The 20,433-nt window shown below is 41.3% G+C and overlaps 1 protein-coding gene across 1 annotated transcript in view; it reads left to right on the top strand.

The window, feature by feature from the left end:
- ptprt (protein tyrosine phosphatase receptor type T) overlaps window positions 1–20,433 on the top strand; it is a 452,551-nt gene that overhangs the window by 325,266 nt on the left and 106,852 nt on the right. The window contains 1 exon segment of the mRNA XM_079681220.1: window positions 9,488–9,517. Coding sequence (XP_079537346.1) covers window positions 9,488–9,517 — 30 coding nt within the window.

The following is a 20,433-nucleotide window of genomic DNA, read 5'->3' as shown; positions in this document are numbered from 1 at the left end:
TATGATACAAATGTGTGTAAAATGATACCGGGCGCTGTAATCACTCATCTGGTTACGTTATTACATTGACCACCACACCACCCCCCCCCCCCCCCCCCCAAAAGAAAGGACGTATTATTGGCTTCCCCAAATTTTTTCCCCACGACACGCTACTGCTGTTGCGGAGAAGCCTCTTAGCTCCGGAATCCGGTTCGTTCCGACTAGAGCAAAAGCACTGCATACTTCACGCTTACGTCGAGGCGGGGGCAGGGGCAGGGGCGGGATCAACTCCTGAACAACAACAAAAAGGCCCGCGTTTTATCCAGTTTGTACACAACGATGGAGAAACTTAACAAGCAGCAGTGGTCCACTGAAGAGACCAGCTACCTACTGGGAATCTGGTCTTCCGAAGAGGTACAGAGGAAGCTGGAGCACAATCGGCCATTGTTGTTGTTGTCGGTGTGAGCTGTGAGGGGTTACCGCGCGGTTTGGCTTTATGAAGCAGGCACGCAAACGGTTACGTCATTACACAAACGATGACACAGCACCAGTCGGACTCTGGGCGGTGTGAAAAGAGCCGGAGCTAAACACAAGAACCGGTTCTGAACCTGAAAAGCTCTAGCACGGAGCTTGAACCGGAGTTGCGTTGGTGTGAATGAGGTATAAGACCTCAAATTACCCACAATCCACTCGACCCAATGTAAAAAGTAAAAAAATTAATGTTGAACCTCTGCACTGGCACCTGAAAAGGGACACATCCTCTTCCTAGTCAATATACTGCACCCTCAGAGGTTTAGTCTATGACAAGAGAATTGATGGGATTAGTAAATGATGTCAGCCCAGGGAATGGACTCAGGTTGGATCCACATCGTAGACTCTTAAAAGGCCAATGGTCTAAACTGTGTCTGTGTGTCTTTGATAGTGTGTGGGTGTGTTTGTGCTTGACTTGAAATGTCAGTCTAAACATTTAGGAATAACCTGTACATACACATGTGCACACACACCTCAGAGTCCTGAGTGTTTCAACGCTGAGAGGTGCTACACTTGTGCTTGTTCACAGATAATTTGGCTAACACACACACACACACAAACACACACTCACACACACACACACACACACACACACACACACACACACACACACACACACACACACACACACACACACACACACACACACACACACACACACACACACACACACACACACACACACACACACACACACACACACACACACACACTTCCACCACTTTCCAGTAATACTTTTGTCTTGAATGGCTTAGAACTAGGACTGCATGGTTTAATCAGGTACAATATGAATGATTAGAGCAAGCTGTCATTCAGTTCTTAATCATACCCACTCTTCAGTTAAAGCCACATTATTTGGAGTTTAACATGGAGGTACAGAATAATTTGTCTTTTTACTGCTTTTTAAAATGCTTTACAACTAGCTCTTCAGAATCTCTGTTAATAACTTTATTGTTTTTATTTTATGAAGGTTTTATTTTACTTTTTTTTCTGTTAAAGGTCCCATGTCATGCTTTTCTGGTTATTACCCGTCCCTTTGTGTGTTATGAAGGTTTTTATGCATGTAAACGGTCTGCAGAGTCACAAACCCTCAAAGTACACCCTGTAGCGAGTAAAACTCTAACACAGAAAATACCTCCCCAAAACGCCTCGTTGGAGATACGTCACTGTCCATTTGATTCTTCCGGGTACGCATGATGTCAACCGTACCCGGAACGAAATGGAGCAATCCGTGGAGCCGTTGCGTTACGTCCGCGGAGCCGTTACGTTAAGCCCTCGCTGATTGGTCCAAATTGACCAATCCACGGACTTCCTCACACACACACTCAGTGCATGCAGCTCTGCTGATCTCTCCTCCCTGGCTGCAGGCTGATAACAGACAGTTGGGATCGCGGCGAATTTCTCTCTGCAGACCCATTCTCACAGGGTTTATCAACCTTTGTCTTACTCAATATCAAGCCACACTTATTGTTTTTACTTTGGCTGTGACTTTGTGTGTGCTCAGGATGAGTTTGGCTGTGTTTCGCTGTGTATCGCTAAACAAGGAAACAACACCTCCACGGAGCTTAGCGCGATTCACAACGTCCCGACCAATCAGAGCACACTGTGCTCACAGGGAAGGTGGGGGCTGGAGCTACTGGAGCTACAATGAGCCGTTAAGGACAGAGAGTGAAATTCAGTGAATACACGTAGTTTACAGAGATGCTGTATGAGAAACCAATGTGAGTTTGGAAAATTGCACAATATAAATCTATTCTAGTAGACCTCAACAATGGAATTATGATCAGTGGAAATGGCCATGACATGGGACCTTTAAATAAATGGTTTGGATATGATTAACTTTGACGCTTCTTGCCCCAAAGTACTCTTTGTGTTCAGTAAACCAGCATCGAGTTGTTGCATCCTTATCTTAGTAGTTAGTGTTTTGGGTTTTGCCAGCTATCCAGTGATGTGGTGTAGCAGCAACCAATCATATGCTTTAGATTTTTGTTCTGTCTAAAAAGGCAGTTTTCCCCGAATTTCCCGGTGGCTGGCCGTTTTGCTGCTTTGCCGCTTGTAGTGTGAATACACTCAAAATGCAATAGGAATACAACCACATAAAAATGGATTTAAATGCAATCTATGCCTTGACAGTACTTCAATATAATCCGACATCGAGTTTTAGATTAATTGCTATCATAATTAAATTAATATATTTAATTGCTTCGTTAAACAGGAAAATGTAAAATGTAAATGTATATGTTAATGAGAAAAAATGTCAAAGTTACATATTACTAACGTCTCTAGACAGACACCAGAAATATATTACATGAAAGTGTGTTGGTTGGTTGGAACAAGGTTTGTTGTTCATCCCTATAAATACGATTCAATGAAGAGATGCTTGTACGAAATGTCAATATTCTCAAACACATATATAAAAAGAAAAAAGTCTTCACATCAAGAAATGAAGATGCAAAAGATAAACATGCAGGTGTTTACCGATGCATACACGTCAGATCGGTTGTTGTAACTGAATACAGATCGTTAAAATCTCTGCACATCAGATCTGTCACTGCGCAGTAAATCATCTGCACTACAGAAATGTAAAGAGAGATTTAATGAGACTTTAATAGATAAGAAATGTTCCCAATACCCATTTGTTTTGACATGTTTTGATATAGTCATTACTTGTTCTTGCATCTATATAAGTGTCCATATGGATATGGCATGTTGACATCCATATTGTCACATAGCGCTAATTAACTAGATTGTAAATAGAGATGAAAACATGGCTCTCGAAAGGTAATTGTTTACCAATTTAAAAGTGATCAATACAGTCACGCGTGTGTGTGTGTGTGTGTGTGTGTGTGTGTGTGTGTGTGTGTGTGTGTGTGTGTGTGTGTGTGTGTGTGTGTGTGAGAGTGTGTGTGTGTGTGTGTGTGTTTGTGAGTGTGTGTGTGTGTGTGTGTGTGTGTGTGTGTGTGTGTGTGTGTGTGTGTGTGTGTGTGTGTGTGTGTGTGTGTGTGTGTGTGTGTGTGTGTGTGTGTGTGTGTGTGTGTGTGTGTGTGAGTATGTGTCTCAGTGAGTGTGCGTGGGAAGGTTTGTGTGTGTGTGTGTGTGTGTGTGTGTGTGTGTGTTTGTGAGTGTGTGTGTGTGTGTGTGTGTGTGTGTGTGTGTGTGTGTGTGTGTGTGTGTGTGTGTGTGTGTGTGTGTGTGTGTGTGTGTGTGTGTGTGTGTGTGTGTGTGTGTGTGTGTGAGTATGTGTCTCAGTGAGTGTGCGTGGGAAGGTTTGTGTGTGTGTGTGTGTGTGTGTGTGTGTGTGTGTGTGTGTGTGTGTGTGTGTGTGTGTGTGTGTGTGTGTGTGTGTGTGTGTGTGTGTGTGTGTGTGTGTGTGTGTGTGTGTGTGTGTGTGTGTGTGTGTGTGTGTGTGTGTGCTGAATTGGCTGTGATGAGGTGTTAATCAGCCACATTGACAGCATGCACATGTAACATGTGTCAGTTAAGGACCTTATGTTCATGTGTCTGTACATACGTGGTCTAGCCTGCAGGTCTCTGTCATTGTGTGTTTGACAGATGATAGGCCTAGCTGCATGTACGAGAGTGAAAGTGAGTGTTCACACAGCAGGTGAGATGTTTTTCATTTATCTCAGCTTTCAAAGAGGCCCTATTGCTTTTCGGGGTTTCCCTTTCCTGTAGTGTGTTATATATGTTTGTGTGCATGTAAATGGTCTGCAAAGGCTAACATCCTAAAGCTCCCTCCAGAGGGAGTTTCTCTCCCACACTTTTTCCCTGTGTTTACTTCCGTAACATAATGACATCACTATGTCACACATGTGCATCTATTGGAAAGCGATCCAACCCATATGTGAATCTCTAAGCGGTCAGCCAGCTGATCAATCAGAGCAGACTGGGCTCTGGTTTCAGACGTAGGGTGAAAAGAGGTGCTGCAGCACAAGGCAGTATGAGAAAAATAAAGAGCTTTTTGAATATTAAAGTATGAAAACTAAATACTAATATGAACATTTATTTTTTCCCCTGATAATATTCATATAAGCCTGTGATAAACTGTAGCCGTCATACGAGTGAGTAAATGGTTATTTGCCTCATTCATATAGAGCCAGGATAAGTCAAAGCCATCATATCAGAGTAGGAAAGTGTGTGTGTGCAGATAGGTGTGTGTTCACGTGTAAAGTACACCCCATCCATACAGAGCTGGAGAACAACCTGCAGCCGTTATACAAATATGACACTCATTTCTCCCCTTTATAGATCTGTTTGCATGTGGCATAAACCAATGACAAACAACCTTGTCCAAGAATGTGTATAATATTTGCTATGGCTACATCATTCTGGTTTGACACTCAGCATGTTGTGTTGCATTAACTGGCAGGCAGGTGCTGCACATTATGGACTGTAGGGAGGCCTTTCATCTGAGTACAGTGGTGTACTTCACTTTTCAGAATTGTAATTTAAAGGTGGGGTAGGTAATTTTGGAGAAACCAGTGTCACTACCCGATCTGCAACTCTGCCCGATCTGCAGTGCGCATGTGCGAGATGGTCCGCCATATTGGAGAACTCCAGATGGCAACCCAAGAAGGACACTTGACACAGTGGCTTTTGGCAAAGCTGAAAAATAAAACTCGAGAGAGATGAGTTATTGTTATTACAACGTGACTTCACTATTATTTGACAACTCTTTTTATTGGGTTCTTTTATTTGGGGTTAAGTACATTGTCAGAATAAGTGAGAAATGAATTTAACTTATGTCAAACAGCTATCATACTGAATAAATATTTACTGAAAATGTTTGCAAAAATGTATGGCATACGGCTGTCTAACATAAGTTAAATCCATTTCTCACTTATTTCGAATAATGTACTTAGCCCCAAATAAAAGAACCCAATAAAAAAAGTTGTTAAATAATAGTGAAGTCACTTTGTAATAACAGTAACTCATCTCTCTCGCGTTTTCTTTTTGTGCTTTGCAAAAAGCCACTGTGTCAAGTGTCCTACTTGGGCTGCCGTCCGGAGTTGTCCAATATGGCGGACCATCTCGCACATGCGCACTGCAGATTGCGCAGAGCTGCAGATCGGGCAGTGACAATCAGCTTGAGTGCACTAGAATTTGAAAATACACTGCCGGAAAAAATCTGCCACTTCCTTACAGAGCCCCCCCTCCAAAACACACAAACGCGCACATGACCAATGAGGGCACAAGATAAGTTTGTGCACAGATGGAAGTATGACAGGCAGGTAGGCCATCCAGTTATTTTAGCCGGGCCGACTCAGATGATTGGTCGTGCTTTTTACAGTGCCACGGCTTCCACAGATGACATTTTTGTATGTATTTCTTGTCAAAGCACTTAAGATATGCATTGCTATCGGGATGTTAAGAGCATTCCATGGAATATAACAAAAAGTGTATCTCGAGACGGTTTCTCAAACTTACCTACCCCACCTTTAAACATGTTTTTTTTATGTCGGACATGTTTCATTGTTTTGCCAGCTTAGCCTTTTTTTAAAACAAATATTTTATTAGGTGAGATATTATTATTTAAATAACCACTTCAAGTGGCACGATTTAAATTGAAAAAGGTTAACAGTTGACTGTCAAAATGAAGTAGACTGAAGATAAATTCTGACTTGTTTTCAAGAAACTATTATGGTATATTTTATTAATCCAAGATGCTTCTAGGGATGAAAATAGCGTTGCCATATTATTTTAGGTTTAGTTCACCATATTCAAAAGTAAATACAGCATATATGTATTTCCTCTTAATCTTTTCGGGCTTAGTATTTGAAATACATTTACACATTTGTTTTAACAGCTTTTATGAAATGACTCCTCAGTGAAGGGAAGCCATCAAAAACATTGAAATGTTCAAATTCCTTTGCTGTGTGTGGGTTAATGTTGACTACACATGTGATATTTTAGACAATATCATCTTCACTTTAGGGCTAGGCTTCTGCGTCTTGCATTGGAGTCTTTATGGGTTGTGCTTGCTACATAACAAAACGAAGCAAAACATGTTTGCTAAAAGGTTACACCATTTGAGCCAAAGTATTTTTCATTTCCTTTATTGATTGCAAACACTTGGGAGCACTATAGTGTTTAATGTTGAGTACAGGCATTCATAAATTATCCGCACCAAGCATCATTGGTAGTACAACAGAGTCACTGTTGGTAAGGCTGACATATTTCAATAATGTGCATCACTGTATCCTGCAGAAATGTCCGAAAGTCACCTGATCCTCAGCCTGTCTGTCAGAGCCACGGCCACTCTTCGTTTACTCATTACATTACATGTCACTTGTTAGACACTTTTATCCAAAGCGACTTACATACTCAATACTGTGGGCAATCCCCACAGGAGCCATTCGGGGTGAAGTGTTTCAGGGACACAACAACATGCTGACTGCAGTGGGGTTTGAACATGTGACCCCCTGATCCGAAGACCAACGCACTAGTCCACTCTGCCAAATGTCTGCACTCCACTCTAATGTATTTTTCTCACCTCCTGTAAAAGATAGCTACAGAAGTATCTGATATGCAGAACGCTGCTACATTATGACATCTATTCTTCACATAAGTGCCCACATATTCACGACCCTCATTGTCCAACAATCATGCAATAAATACATTTTGACTCACCACCTTCTAACTCCGTATCCTGTTTTTCACACGGTGCCGTGCACAACCTGGTGGAGTATTTTTTCTACGCAATTTTAATATTTATGACCTGCTTTAACGGTTGTGGCTTATACAGCCAGGCTCTCAGCGCTCTGCACTATTAATGTCATAAGGACAATGTCACCAGAGCCCTAAAACATGGTTATGGGTTTGACAGAGTGTGTGTGTGTGTGTGTGTGTGTGTGTGTGTGTGTGTGTGTGTGTGTGTGTGTGTGTGTGTGTGTGTGTGTGTGTGTGTGTGTGTGTGTGTGTGTGTGTGTGTGTGTGTGTGTGTGTGTGTGTGGGTGGGTGGGTGGGTGGGTGGGTGGGTGTGTGACAGGCATACATACCTACAGATAGGTAGATAGATAGATAGATAGATAGATAGATGTAGTTGGTAGGAAGTTTGCACTTTAAATAAGAACATAAACATTGATACTGTTTAGCCCTGCTTGACTTACCTCTGGTTTTGAAACTCAGCCCGGTGCAGTATAACTGTTTTGCCCAAGTGTGTGTGTGTGTTTACTTTGTGTATTGTGTGCTTCAGATAGTATCAGATCCCAATCTCTGGCCTCCAACCAGAAGGGGCAAAGATGCCAACAAGCCATTATAGAGTTACCACAGAGTCAAGTGTCACAGATGTGTGTATACAGTATCTGTATCTGTATACACACTCACAAACACACATGACATATTGGTCAAGTGAAATGCAGACGTATTGATCAGTGGATGAGCTATCAAGTAAAGTTAGGAAAGTCCTTTTGGGGAAACTTCAACTAAACTTTTGTTGAACTCTAGTTTTTATGTTTTATTTCTTATTTGCATTTGTCTTTTATTTTGTCTATTTTCTTTACGTACTTTGCAAAGCATTAAATTCAAGAGAATATTCTTAGATTCTACAGATATCTAATAAAACATTGCATTAGTATAGCCTATATCTGCGGCATTTTGTGTGAATGTGCCCTTTAAATCGAATCCAGTGTAACACTTTCAACAACACACTCTCCATCTGAAATATCATCTCTGCTTCCATTCGATTCTCTGCCAAACTTCCATCTTCTCTCTTTTTCTCTCTGCTATCATTCCTTATCTCCTATCTGTCCACCAGTCTGTTGGTGATGGAGGCATCAGATGTGCATTTTCTTTATTCCTTACAGTCTTAACTTAAGCATTTCATGCAAATCATAACATGTACGTTAGGCTAATGTAAAAATGTAGCATGATCTGTGTGATGAGGAGAACTCCCTGCTTCATGATTCCAGTGATTCATGCTAACATCAACACACACCATATTGAGTAAAGAGTTGTAGGCACTAACAGCAATACTGTCTGTTAAAGTGTATGTGTGTGTATTTTAATAAAATAAATCATATTAAAACCCATTTTTGAACTAGGATGAATAATTTTCCAACCATCCATAACTAGATCTTTAGATTGGGCAGGTAAATAATACATAAATAAAACAAATTGATTACTGTGGGATTTTCTGGACTGAAGTATGTCCTGAAATAAACCTTGAAAACCACATGTTTATGGTAAGTAACTATTATTTGTTGACATTTTTTGAAATTATTAATGTATATAAAACAACATAAAGCATTTTAAGACTGTCATGTTATATGTTTAATTTATATAATATTAGTAATACATTTAAATTATATTACTCAACATAGTGTGTGATAAAACTGTACATGTAACACAAGATTAATGATGAAATTCAAGTCTATGTTTTCATCTCTTAAAAGTTAACAACAAAGACAATCTCCTTTGAAAATAGTGTACTTTGTGGGTAAGGGACGTAAACATTTCACAAGCTAAAGGGCTCCTAATGAACCCATAATTCATTGAATTGAGTGCTGACCACATCAGCTGATGTCTAGTGGAACAACTGCAAAATCTTCCATAGATGGCCTCCAAATTGCCTTTCTCTTCAAAAGAAGAAGTAGACTTAATACATACGGACATATTGACCCTCTGGCAGCAAAGAAAAACTCAGCATGGCCAGACAACTAAATAGAGAAACTGTCAAACTGTTGGTTGGACAGGCAACCACTCAGCATCTGTAAAAGCTTCAGTCCAGGGAGGGGAGGGTGATAGACAGCGAACTATTTTTGTATAAGGACACATAAAACGATCTGTAGAATCAGCAGTTAGATAGACAGGTTTGAACAGTTGGATAAGAAGACAAGCTGAAACATTGGGAAAAAACGTGTAATGTCAACGAGTCAAAAACAATTCTTCATTCAGACCATGAACTAATCCAATGTGTTTGTCCTTCTTCTGGGTTTTGCTCTGTTGTCATCATCGGCCTCACCTCACCATGCTTCAGAAGACATGCTTATTCCTACTCTTATTACCTGTAAGTAGAGATTTCACATCAGGAATAATTCCTTTTTCAACCCAGAATGTGTTCCTTATGACAAGCTTTTGATTTTTGTTATGATTCTGTCTTGTTTTCTTGCATCCTGTTAGAATTTAACCCCATGAATTTGAGGATATACATTGTTTCCCTCAAAATAATCAGAAACCTTCTTGACAATATGCTAAAATAAAGAACTTCCTCTGACCAAAATGGAACCCATATTCCACCTGTTTATTTAGCCAGTCAACAACACATGTACACTGCATTGTGAAAGGTCTGCAGGACAAACTTGCCTGGTAGAAAAACACGACACCGTGCAGGCACACAACTTCATTGGGCAGATGGCTATAAATAATAACTCTTAAAGAATATATTATTATATGTACTTGTATTTAAAATCAGTTTCCTAGTCTTTATTAGATTCAGCCTTACAATAAGGCAATAAAGCTATTATCAGCTGTGAAAGTTGGACTCAAACTCAACTTTACTCGAGTTCAAACCTAAAAAAAAAAGTACTTCCTTTAATAAAATTGAATTTTTCAAACTTTATTTTCAATCGAAGACTAGAAACAGATCACTGTATGTAAAAAGTTAGACAGATACCGTATGTAGTTCCAAAACATTTTGAAAAAAAAACAAAGAACTTCTGTATCACTTGAAGGGTCTGGCTAACTGAAGGCTAATGGGCTTTCTGTATTATCGCTTTCAGAGTTTGTATCCTCATGGTTGAATGTTGAATGCACTTACTGTAAGTCGCTTTAATGTAATGGAGAGATGCACTCCACAGCTCCTTATATGTCCAGATTCTTGATAATAATTATTGATAATGCCTTTACTTTAAAGGGCTTTGCTAATAAAATTAAGAAACCATATAACAAGCTACTGGTTAGCTTTGAACACTTTCCTCACCATCCAGCTGTGCTTTAACACAATTATACACACCCAATATTAGTGGCAGAAGACTTCAATTGGAGGAGTTGCTGAGTCATTTCCTTAAGTTTAGTTACCTAAATGCTAACTTAAGTGTGTTCAGCTTTCTGCATTTTTGTTAACATTTTTCAGACATCATTGTTGGTCTGGTAGTTATCAGGACACTTGTGTTTAACGACAGCATTAGTTTGGTGCTGAGAGGGTGACTTCAGTCAGACTTAATCTGCATTGTTTACACGCCCCTTCTCTTAGTGGCTCACCCTAAAAAGTCAATGTAATTCACTGTTATCTTCTCTAGCCATTTCCTGCTTGTTAACCAATTATAATGAGGCACTGTTATAGCTGTCCGTTCATACATGCACAGACACACAAGCACACGCACACGGACACGCATGCACTCTGTTGCCCTGAGCTCACCTAAAAATCCCTGCAGAGAATTTCTGAAAATCCCTGCTTCTCCAGCTGTCTTCAAAGCATCTGAAAATGTCCTCAAAATGTGCAGCAGAGTCCTAACCGAGCGCAACATTCATCATATTCCACTTCTTCTTAAACCAGCCACCCTGAGGCTGGCTCACCCAACCAGAAATGACTTCTTTCCACTAAGAAACTGACACAATTAGGAAGGTGCCAGCCATGTATGTGGGTTTGCAGCTTTTTCGCACTCGTTGTGAAATGTGTTTAGGCTAAAAAAAATAGAATACACATTGCCATATTGACAATGCCAAAATATATACACACACTTCAAGCAAAGTTGTGTGCAAACACAGGCATAGATGATATAACTTGTTTTACTTTTTTTTGGGGAAACATGTTTTTTGCCCCACTCTTGCTTTGTAGATCCCAAGGACCCTCATCAAAAATGTTTATTTTCGGGACTGAATACTGGTCTTTGTATCAATATCAGATTTGTTTTAATCTATGTATGTTGCGCTTAAATATCAATATTCATACCAGCCTCAAACATTGACTTTTGTTTGGTTTGTGGTTCCTCAATTAATGAACACAATCATATCAAAGACAAGGTTAGGAAGTGCGTTACAGCATAAACAAAACACTCACATATTTAAAGACAGGGAGACAACAACGTATTTGTGTATAATAACAAAAAGATTGACAAGGCCGGAAAGAGAAATGAGCAGTGTTCTTGTTTTTTTTTTTAAAACACCTGATGTAAAAATAACAAAGCACGGAAAGGGCTGATGAAAAAGAAAGAGCTTGAACCGGAGTTGCGTTGGTGTGAATGAGGTATAAGACCTCAAATTACCCAAAATCCACTCGACCCAATGTAAAAAGTAAAAACATAAATGTTGAACCTCTGCACTGGCACGTGAAAAGGGACACATCCTCTTTCTAGTCAATATACTGCAACCTCAGAGGTTTAGTCTATGACAAAATAATTGATGGGATTAGTAAATGATGTCAGCCCAGGGAATGGACTCAGGTTGGATCCACATCGTAGACTCTTAAAAGGCCAATGGTCTAAATTGTGTCTGTGTGTCTTTGATAGTGTGTGGGTGTGTTTGTGCTTGACTTGAAATGTCAGTCTAAACATTTAGGAATAACTTGTACATACACATGTGCACACACACCTCAGAGTCCTGAGTGTTTCCACGCTGAGAGGTGCTACACTTGTGCTTGTTCACAGATAATTTGGCTAACACACACACACACACACACACACACACACACACACACACACACACACACACACACACACACACACACACACACACAGCAATAGCCTAAGGATGTTCGCTTTTAGATGAGAGAGGGATTTAAAGTTTTACAAGACTCCTGATGTGTTGGTGTGTGTGTGTTGGGGTGTGGGGCTGTATCTACTCTCTCTCATCCCTCTCTATTCCTCCATCTCCCTCCCTTGCTGGGTCTGCCTGTAAATCCTGTGATATATAGATGAAAGTGTGTTTGAGCTGGGCCTGCAGCTTCCTCCGGAGCGCCGCTGTCCTCCTGAAGTGACGGCCTGTCTGTCTGAGCCGGCTGGGGATGGCTCGGGGAGGTTTGAGCTATCAGTCTGCCAACCCACTGGCTGAGGCCATCCTCGCCATGATACGCCGGTTCTGTCAATCCCTCCACAAGTGAAACAAATGCTGTTTCCTTGTTTGATTTCACGCCTTAAGGTGGCCCCTGATAACTCGCGAGACTTCTGCTCAAATGCAATGCCCTCTTGTTACGGCTGCTGCCTTCCTGATCGTCTGAGTGTTTTCAGCTGTGTGTTCTATGTAAATGAGCTGTGCGGTTGCCCTCCCGGTATTGGCTCCCATCTCCTGGTCCGCCTCCTGAAGATTGCGATTGGAGCACGCCGGGCCCGACGCACTCCAATCGCAGCGCACAGCCGGCGCACACCTGCTGGAGATGACTACAAAGCTTGGGGACAATCCTCATTCTGGAGGCTCTGTATGTGGACAGATGCCTCTCGCTACTTGCTCTCTGTTCTGGGGTTAAACTTGTGTGGTTAGTTAGAGTGTAGAGTAGCTTAGTTAGTGTTTAGAATAGTTTAGGATTCGGTGACGGTTGCCTGTAGTTTAGTTGTGGTGTTGTATAGATTCTCTGTGTTAGTTGTACCACTTTTAGAGTGAGGTTTTGTTTTGTTCTTTATTTAGTATAGTATTTATTTTCCCTGTATGTCTTTAGACTCCCTTTTTAGAGTCCTCCTTTAGTTGGTTATTTGTCAACCTGTGCCCTTTTGGCTCCTTTTGTTTGTTTCAGGCTGTTTGCCTGCTATTTTGTTCACAGCTGTTTTAAATAAACACTTATAATTAATACCAATTCCATACTGGTGTGTGTTGCATTCCTCTTCCCCTAGTTGGGACGTAACATACATTGCCCTCCCGGTATTGGCTTCCTTTGTTTGTTTCAGGCTGCTTGCCTGGCATTTTGTTCACAGCTGTTTTAAATAAACACTTATAATTAATACCAATTCCATACTGGTGTGTGTTGCATTCCTCTTCCCCTAGTTGGGACGTAACATACATGGGGGCTCGTCCGGGATCGTCCCATGTATGTTACGTCCCAACTAGGGGAAGAGGAATGCAACACACCAGTATGGAATTGGTATTAATTATAAGTGTTTATTTAAAACAGCTGTGAACAAAATAGCAGGCAAACAGCCTGAAACAAACAAAAGGAGCCAAAAGGGCACAGGTTGACAAATAACCAACTAAAGGAGGACTCTAAAAAGGGAGTCTAAAGACATACAGGGAAAATAAATACTATACTAAATAAAGAACAAAACAAAACCTCACTCTAAAAGTGGTACAACTAACACAGAGAATCTATACAACACCACAACTAAACTACAGGCAACCGTCACCGAATCCTAAACTATTCTAAACACTAACTAAGCTACTCTACACTCTAACTAACCACACAAGTTTAACCCCAGAACAGAGAGCAAGTAGCGAGAGGCATCTGTCCACATACAGAGCCTCCAGAATGATGATTGTCCCCAAGCTTTGTAATAATCTCCAGCAGGTGTGCGCCGGCTGTGCGCTGCGATTGGAGTGCGTCGGGCCCGGCGTGCTCCAATCGCAATCTTCAGGGGCGGACCAGGAGATGGCAGCCAAGGCCGGGAGGGCAACCGCACAGCTCATTTACATAGAACACACAGCTGAAAAAACTCAGACGACCAGGAAGGCAGCAGCCGTAACACTCCCCCCCCTTAAGACACAAACCCACAGGTTTTGTGAACCTAAGCACACTAACGAAATTCCTAATAACACACATTCATCACAAACTCAACCTGACACACTAACGTCACAAACTCAACCTGACACACTAACATCTCCAACTCAACCTGGACAAGCATCGGCCAACACATTCTCTGAACCCTTTAATGACAGGTGTCTACTGTTGTAGTCCCGCACAATCAGAGCCCATTGCAGGAGACGCTGGTTGTGCTTGGACACGCTGGGGCAGAATATGAATGGATCGTAACATGTACACATCACAATTGGCCAAAGGCTGGGTCCAACATCCATCTTAGCATGTTGTAGAGCCAACACTAACACTAAGATCCGATACACGAGCTGACGCTCTCGGGTTACCGGGAGTGTCGAGAACTCTAGAGGCTTGTCTGAGCCGGCGTGTTGCGCCAGTCTCGCGACATCCTCACGAGGAGGAGGGGGAGCCACAATTTCTGGCTTCTCCTCGGACACAGCTTCATCTGAAGGCACAGGCACAATCACAGGATCAGCTAATGAAACATTAGGGTCACATTTACTTGCCTGTGTGCGTGTAGCCAGGCCAATGCCTTTAGGCGGAGATATATTCTGCCGCTGTTCCTTGCGTTTCAGAGAATACATACTAATATACTAAATAAAGAACGAAACGGGCATGCATCACTTTCCAGGAACATAACAAAACATGTTGCATGGTCCATTATTTTAGCTATACAGATACAATTTGTAGCTACATACTGTATGTAGACAACACCATTTTAACACAAAATAAATCCCCTAAATGAAAACATTTCATAACTTAACATTCAACACACATGTACATATAATGCCAGAAGCCTATTCTTCAAATGTCAAAAATTGCTTGAATATTTGAACTGTTTAATTTTTTGGTAAAACTACAGAAGCACAATTTTACTTTTTGGGGTTTTACCTTTACCTTTTGCTATTGTCCCACCCATTGCCTGAAACACCTCCATTGTACTCTTTGTTTACTTCTGTAACATAGTGACATCACTATGTAACACTAACGCTTCTATTGGCGCTACAACACATTAGGCGCTTTTACCCGTACTTTTCCCGTTTAGTTCCGTTAGTGCCTGGAATTTCAATCAAAAAGAGAACTTAGTTTAGAGAACTTTTACCCCCAGTTTTAGTGCCTGCTAGAGAGGTGGTACTATCCTGGGGAGAAAAAGTACCAATTTCGATTGGCTGGGCGAATTGAAACCACGCCCTGTAAAACTCTCCGCATTATTAGCATTAGCCCCGCCCACCAACGGAGAAAGAATAACTTCTCACAAAAAAAAAATAGGAGCGGTGGAGTGATGAGGAGCAGGGTTTCCGTTAGCCGGTAATTTCCGTTTTTTAGCTGGTAGAATTTAATAAAAACCGGTAAATTCAAAACCTGCCGGTCAAAATGTCAGATGCTCCGATCGATTGGCCGCCGATCATTATCGGCCCATAGTCACTCTTAATAGTTTGATCTGTGCTCTCTATAAAGGGCGATCAGGAGAGCTGGATCTGATCGATATGGACATAAACGCGAGTGAAGTGTAACCGGACGAGAGAGAGAGATCAGAACAGCTGCTGCATAATCACCTGCAGTGGAGTGCACCAGCTGGGCGTAAAAAAGTAGGTCTTATCTCTAACGTCGGGCTTAGCTACGTCCGACTTAGTGATTCGAATTTAGACCGTGTGCACCAACCCTGGCTAGTCTAGGTCGTAGCTGCGCCTGGTCTTAAGATGCGCCTCCACGTGAATACACGCGAAACAGTAATTGTTGCCAAGCAACACACGTCTACATAATTTAACACTTGAACTCCTCCATTCAGAGCAAACTAAGATTTGGATAACGAAGTCATGGATAACAGAAACCAAAAGAAGAGAAAAATGACGCCCACACCCCGAAAAAGAAAGAGGGATTTTACAGAGCTACAGCGTGAACTGGTGGAGAAAGAGATCGTTCGTGTGGAGGTGGAGACCGCAAAACTGCAGCGGAACATGACAAAATTGAGCTGGAGAAGGACAAATTAAGACTCAAAATTATAATTCTTAAGAATCAGCTAAGAATCACTGAAGAAGACAATTTGTCATTCACCATTCTCTAATCATATTTGTTATCTAATGTTCTTGTGTGTGTTTGAATAAAATAGGCTATAAAACAGCCTAATGAAAATATATGTGGTCACAATGGGAGCTTATTGAAATGCAATTGCAAAAAAACAGCGTTCATATTACAAATATACAGGCCTATATGTTGTTTATTATGTGATTGTGGTTAACTCGTCCACTGATATCTTCACGGAGGCCAGGAGGATTTTGCTGCTTCTTCTTGTGTTAAGTAAATATAATTCCTAAGGCGGCGCTGGAGAGCCAAGGAAACGTGTCCGACATGCAGTTGTGCGATGAACATTAATCATGTCTCCCACAGTATTAAAGTACAATCTGAGCGCAATCAGCACCTGCAAGTTTGGGGAGAGCGCAACGTTTCTGTCTGATCCGTTCTGTTCTTGAGGGGAGATCTCCTCGATTAAATCAAAAAGGGCTTGTCTGCCGAAAAGAAACCTCTCTATCAGCTCACTGAATAGATGTCCAGTGGGTTTGTTCGATCACGGACGACTCTCTCGTCTTAATGCCCTTTCGTTGTTACAACATGTAAACAAGACGCACTGCCATAGTTATTTTCCTTCTTGCCTGCTTTACGTTACTATGGATACTAGTCTCTCTTTCCGATTTACGCCTGCTCCATACTAGGCGTAAAAGTTACACCCGGGCGCAACACATACAGGGCTTAAGTCTAAGTGGTGCACTAGTCATAACTTTAGTTTGGTCTTAACCTTCGGTTCTACATCAGACGTAGAGTTACGCCCAGTTTACGCCCAGCTGGTGCACTCCACTCCTGAAGCCCCGCCTACTGTTTAGCGCGCTGCATGAGAAACTGAAGGGCTGTCAGGAGAGAGAGGGAGGGAGAGGGGAAAAGAGAGGATCCGTTTCTCCGTGTTATTATTCAAAGTTAATTTAAACTTTTAATTAGTAATAATGTACTTCATCTACTACAAGTAGTTTCTTTGAATGTAATAATTATGTTGTTTGTTGTTTGTGGAATCATTTATTGAAAAATGAATCTGAATTTTTCGATCTGTTACGATTATAAACTGAAGCAATATAAAAACGACTCCCATTAACTGAGTTTTAAACATCAGCATATCTGGTCCTACCTTACCTGCTAATGGAAACTCTGCTACAAAATTCTTATTATTACAGTTTTTCTCGATTGCTAACACACATTTTTTTTTTAATTGCTCAGTTTCTCAGAACACTAAACACAATTCACAAAACCCCAAACCCAAAGTGCAAAACACCTAATGTATCCTGCTAAGTGAAGAACTGCACTCAAAACTACATAAACACTTACCAAATGCAAATTTTGCACCAAATATAACACACTTCATTCATAATACTAGATGGTTTGACCACCCAACTTCACACTGCTGAGCATAATCTAAAGCACGTTCATCTTTTATGGGCTATGCTCTGTACGTAAAGGTTTCAGCAGAGAAAGATTGCTTGAGTATACAGAAATACAGTAAATGAAGAAATACAAATGAGTTGTTGAAAAAATCTTATTTTATTCAAAAATAACATTGTGCAAGATGCGTCTCAGCACATAGTTACTATGCTTCGGATCTCTCTAAGTGTGATGGCATTGTTTGCCAAAACCCAGTTTGTAACTGCTGCTTCCTGTGCCTCATTGAAAATCCTTAGCTTTACACCTGCACCTCTTTGTTTCTCAGTCCTTCAGCTAAACAACAACGATATAGTGGTTGGTCAGTGTCTGTGTTGCATAACAGTAAGTCTACCACAGTCAAATGTGCAGGATTTTTGTACAGTTATAGTATGCAACATGCCAACAATTCAGCTACAGTAATGAAGTAAATACGTTTCACACAACAGATATAAGCACTGATATATCATGAATTATGCAGAGCTGAAAACTGGTAACTAACCTGTTTTCAAGTCTAAGTGTCCGGATTACAGAGGCAACAGTAAATCGGCTTAGATTAGGCTGAACCCTCTGTCCAGCCTCTCGCATCGTCAAACCATGGTTGATAATATTTCATTTCATTAGAGAGTGCTCTTCCTCCTCCTCTCACTATCAGCCCAGCTCTTCCTCTTCCTCCTCCTCTTGCTCTTGCTTCCATGTTGGCTTCCATTGTTGCTGTAAGAAAGCACTCACCTGTGGTATTTTTATAGTGCTAACATCCTGATTGATGAGCCAACAATTATGCCACCAGGTGTTTGGTCAGGTGGAACGTGTTTCTTGATGATTGGTCCATGTGTGAGGCATTTTGAATATCAGTGTTTTAAACCTGCTAACACGTGACTTTATGTCAGATTCCTGTGTCTTACATGGAGAAACGTGTGCAGTGGTTTGCAAAAAGTGCCATGTTGATTTGCAAATTGTGTGAAAAGCTGAAAACGTGTTTAGAGTTTTGGAGATTTGAGCTGATGTTTTGCTCTCTGAGTGTCAGTTAAAATAATTGTGCTTTAAGTATACTTTTAGTGTGTTAGCAATCGAGAAAAACTGTATTATTGAAACATGACCGGTAAGTTTCAAATTTGTCCGGTAAAAGAAATTCTGTCCGGACATTTGACCGGCGAGAAAAAATCCTAGCGGAAACCCTGATGAGGGGGTGTCGGCGTTCTGGCGATTTACTCTGAAGGCTTCAGTAGAAGCTGCCAGTCCCCAACTCCGGGGACTTCCGGCCGGGGACTTCGGGTGGCCGTAAACGCCTTGAAGTGGTTTGCGGCCTGCCAGTAAACCCAAAGCAGAAGAAAAAGAAGTGACGTCAGCGGCTTCATTTGCGTAATCTTCCCTCAGGGAACTTATTCCGGTGTGAACGCGATCGGCTCTTAGTTCCATGGAGGTACTAAGTGCTGGGAACTAAGTGCTGGGAACTAAGTACGGCAAAGTACTTTGTGTGAAAGCGGCTATTGAATGTGATATGCCAAGGGACGGAACATTTACAACACTTATCTAAGCGGTTAAACAATCACAACAGAGCCGTCAAGCTGACCAGTCAGAGCAGACTGAGCTCTGGTTTCAGACAGAGGGTGAAAAGAGGTGCTGCAGCACAGGCAGTATGAGAAAAGAGCTTTTTGAAGATTAAAGCATGGAGACATGTCACAGTAGAGACACTAAATACTAATATAAAACTCAAAATGAGTACAATGGGGCCTCTTTAAAAGGCCGCAAACATGAAAAAATCTGAAATTGAATGAGAGTGACAGACGCTTTTACAGTATATAGACAATTGCAAACATTGAAAACAAATGTCTGTATATTTTACAGAAAAAAAAGACTTGATTGGTAGCACCAATATTTACAAAACTGCATTATTTAAATATTATAAATACTGAAAGATATGGATATCCATCATGTGGGAAATTAACCCTACAAGTGCTCATAGCACCTAATGTATCAAATGAACAATAATTAAAAATCATTCATTTGCTCATGATTACTAAATGTACTGCAGATTCGCCTCACTCACTCTATCGTCTCATCTCGTGTCTCAGCCATCAAATGAAGCTCTGGGCCCCCCTCCCCCACCTTAACAAAATCAACTGAATCTGCCACGCGTCGCTCATTACCGGCAGATCAGAGAGCCTGCAATTATCATCGCCGGGGGGGCAAAGTAGTCCATGATTATCTAACCTCAGTGCTTAATGAACTGCTGACATGACATTCATTAAAGAAGGATTACGTTGCACTCATTGCCACTTACAATATGCATGGAATTTGCCATTTAAATGAGTCCATTAACGGGATGAATGTGTGATAGGTAAAGGTGGAGAGAAGGAATGGGGGAGGGGTGGAGAAAGCATTTCCTTTATCACAATTCTATCTGTTGCTTTTCTGACTCCTCTCCTTTCCCCTGCTTCTCTGTTTTCTTTGTCACTTCACCCTTTTCTCTTTTTTGCATTCTCTCTCCATCTCTTCATCTTTTAGATTTGGCTTTCTTTTCTTTGCTCACCTACTCTGCCTCGTCTCCTGCCCACTTTCTGTCAAAGTGCAGTCAGATAGCCAGGAATAGGCCACTCTAAGCTCCAATCACACAGGAGCTTTTGAGGCTCTGTCGCCTGTAAAGTGGTGAGGAGTATAGGGTGGTTGAACCGGGGTTGATAGAGGGAAATTATTACGGGTGACACTTTACCAGGGACATGCTTCCTTTTCCGTCTTGCACTTTTTTTTCTTTCTAACACTCCCTCTCGTTCCTATGGTTATTT

Source organism: Notothenia rossii, assembly GCF_949606895.1.
Source record: "Notothenia rossii genome assembly, chromosome: 5".
NCBI lineage: Eukaryota > Metazoa > Chordata > Actinopteri > Perciformes > Nototheniidae > Notothenia > Notothenia rossii.
Note: the sequence above shows the minus strand (reverse complement) of the source record. Positions and strands in the feature narration are given on the sequence as shown.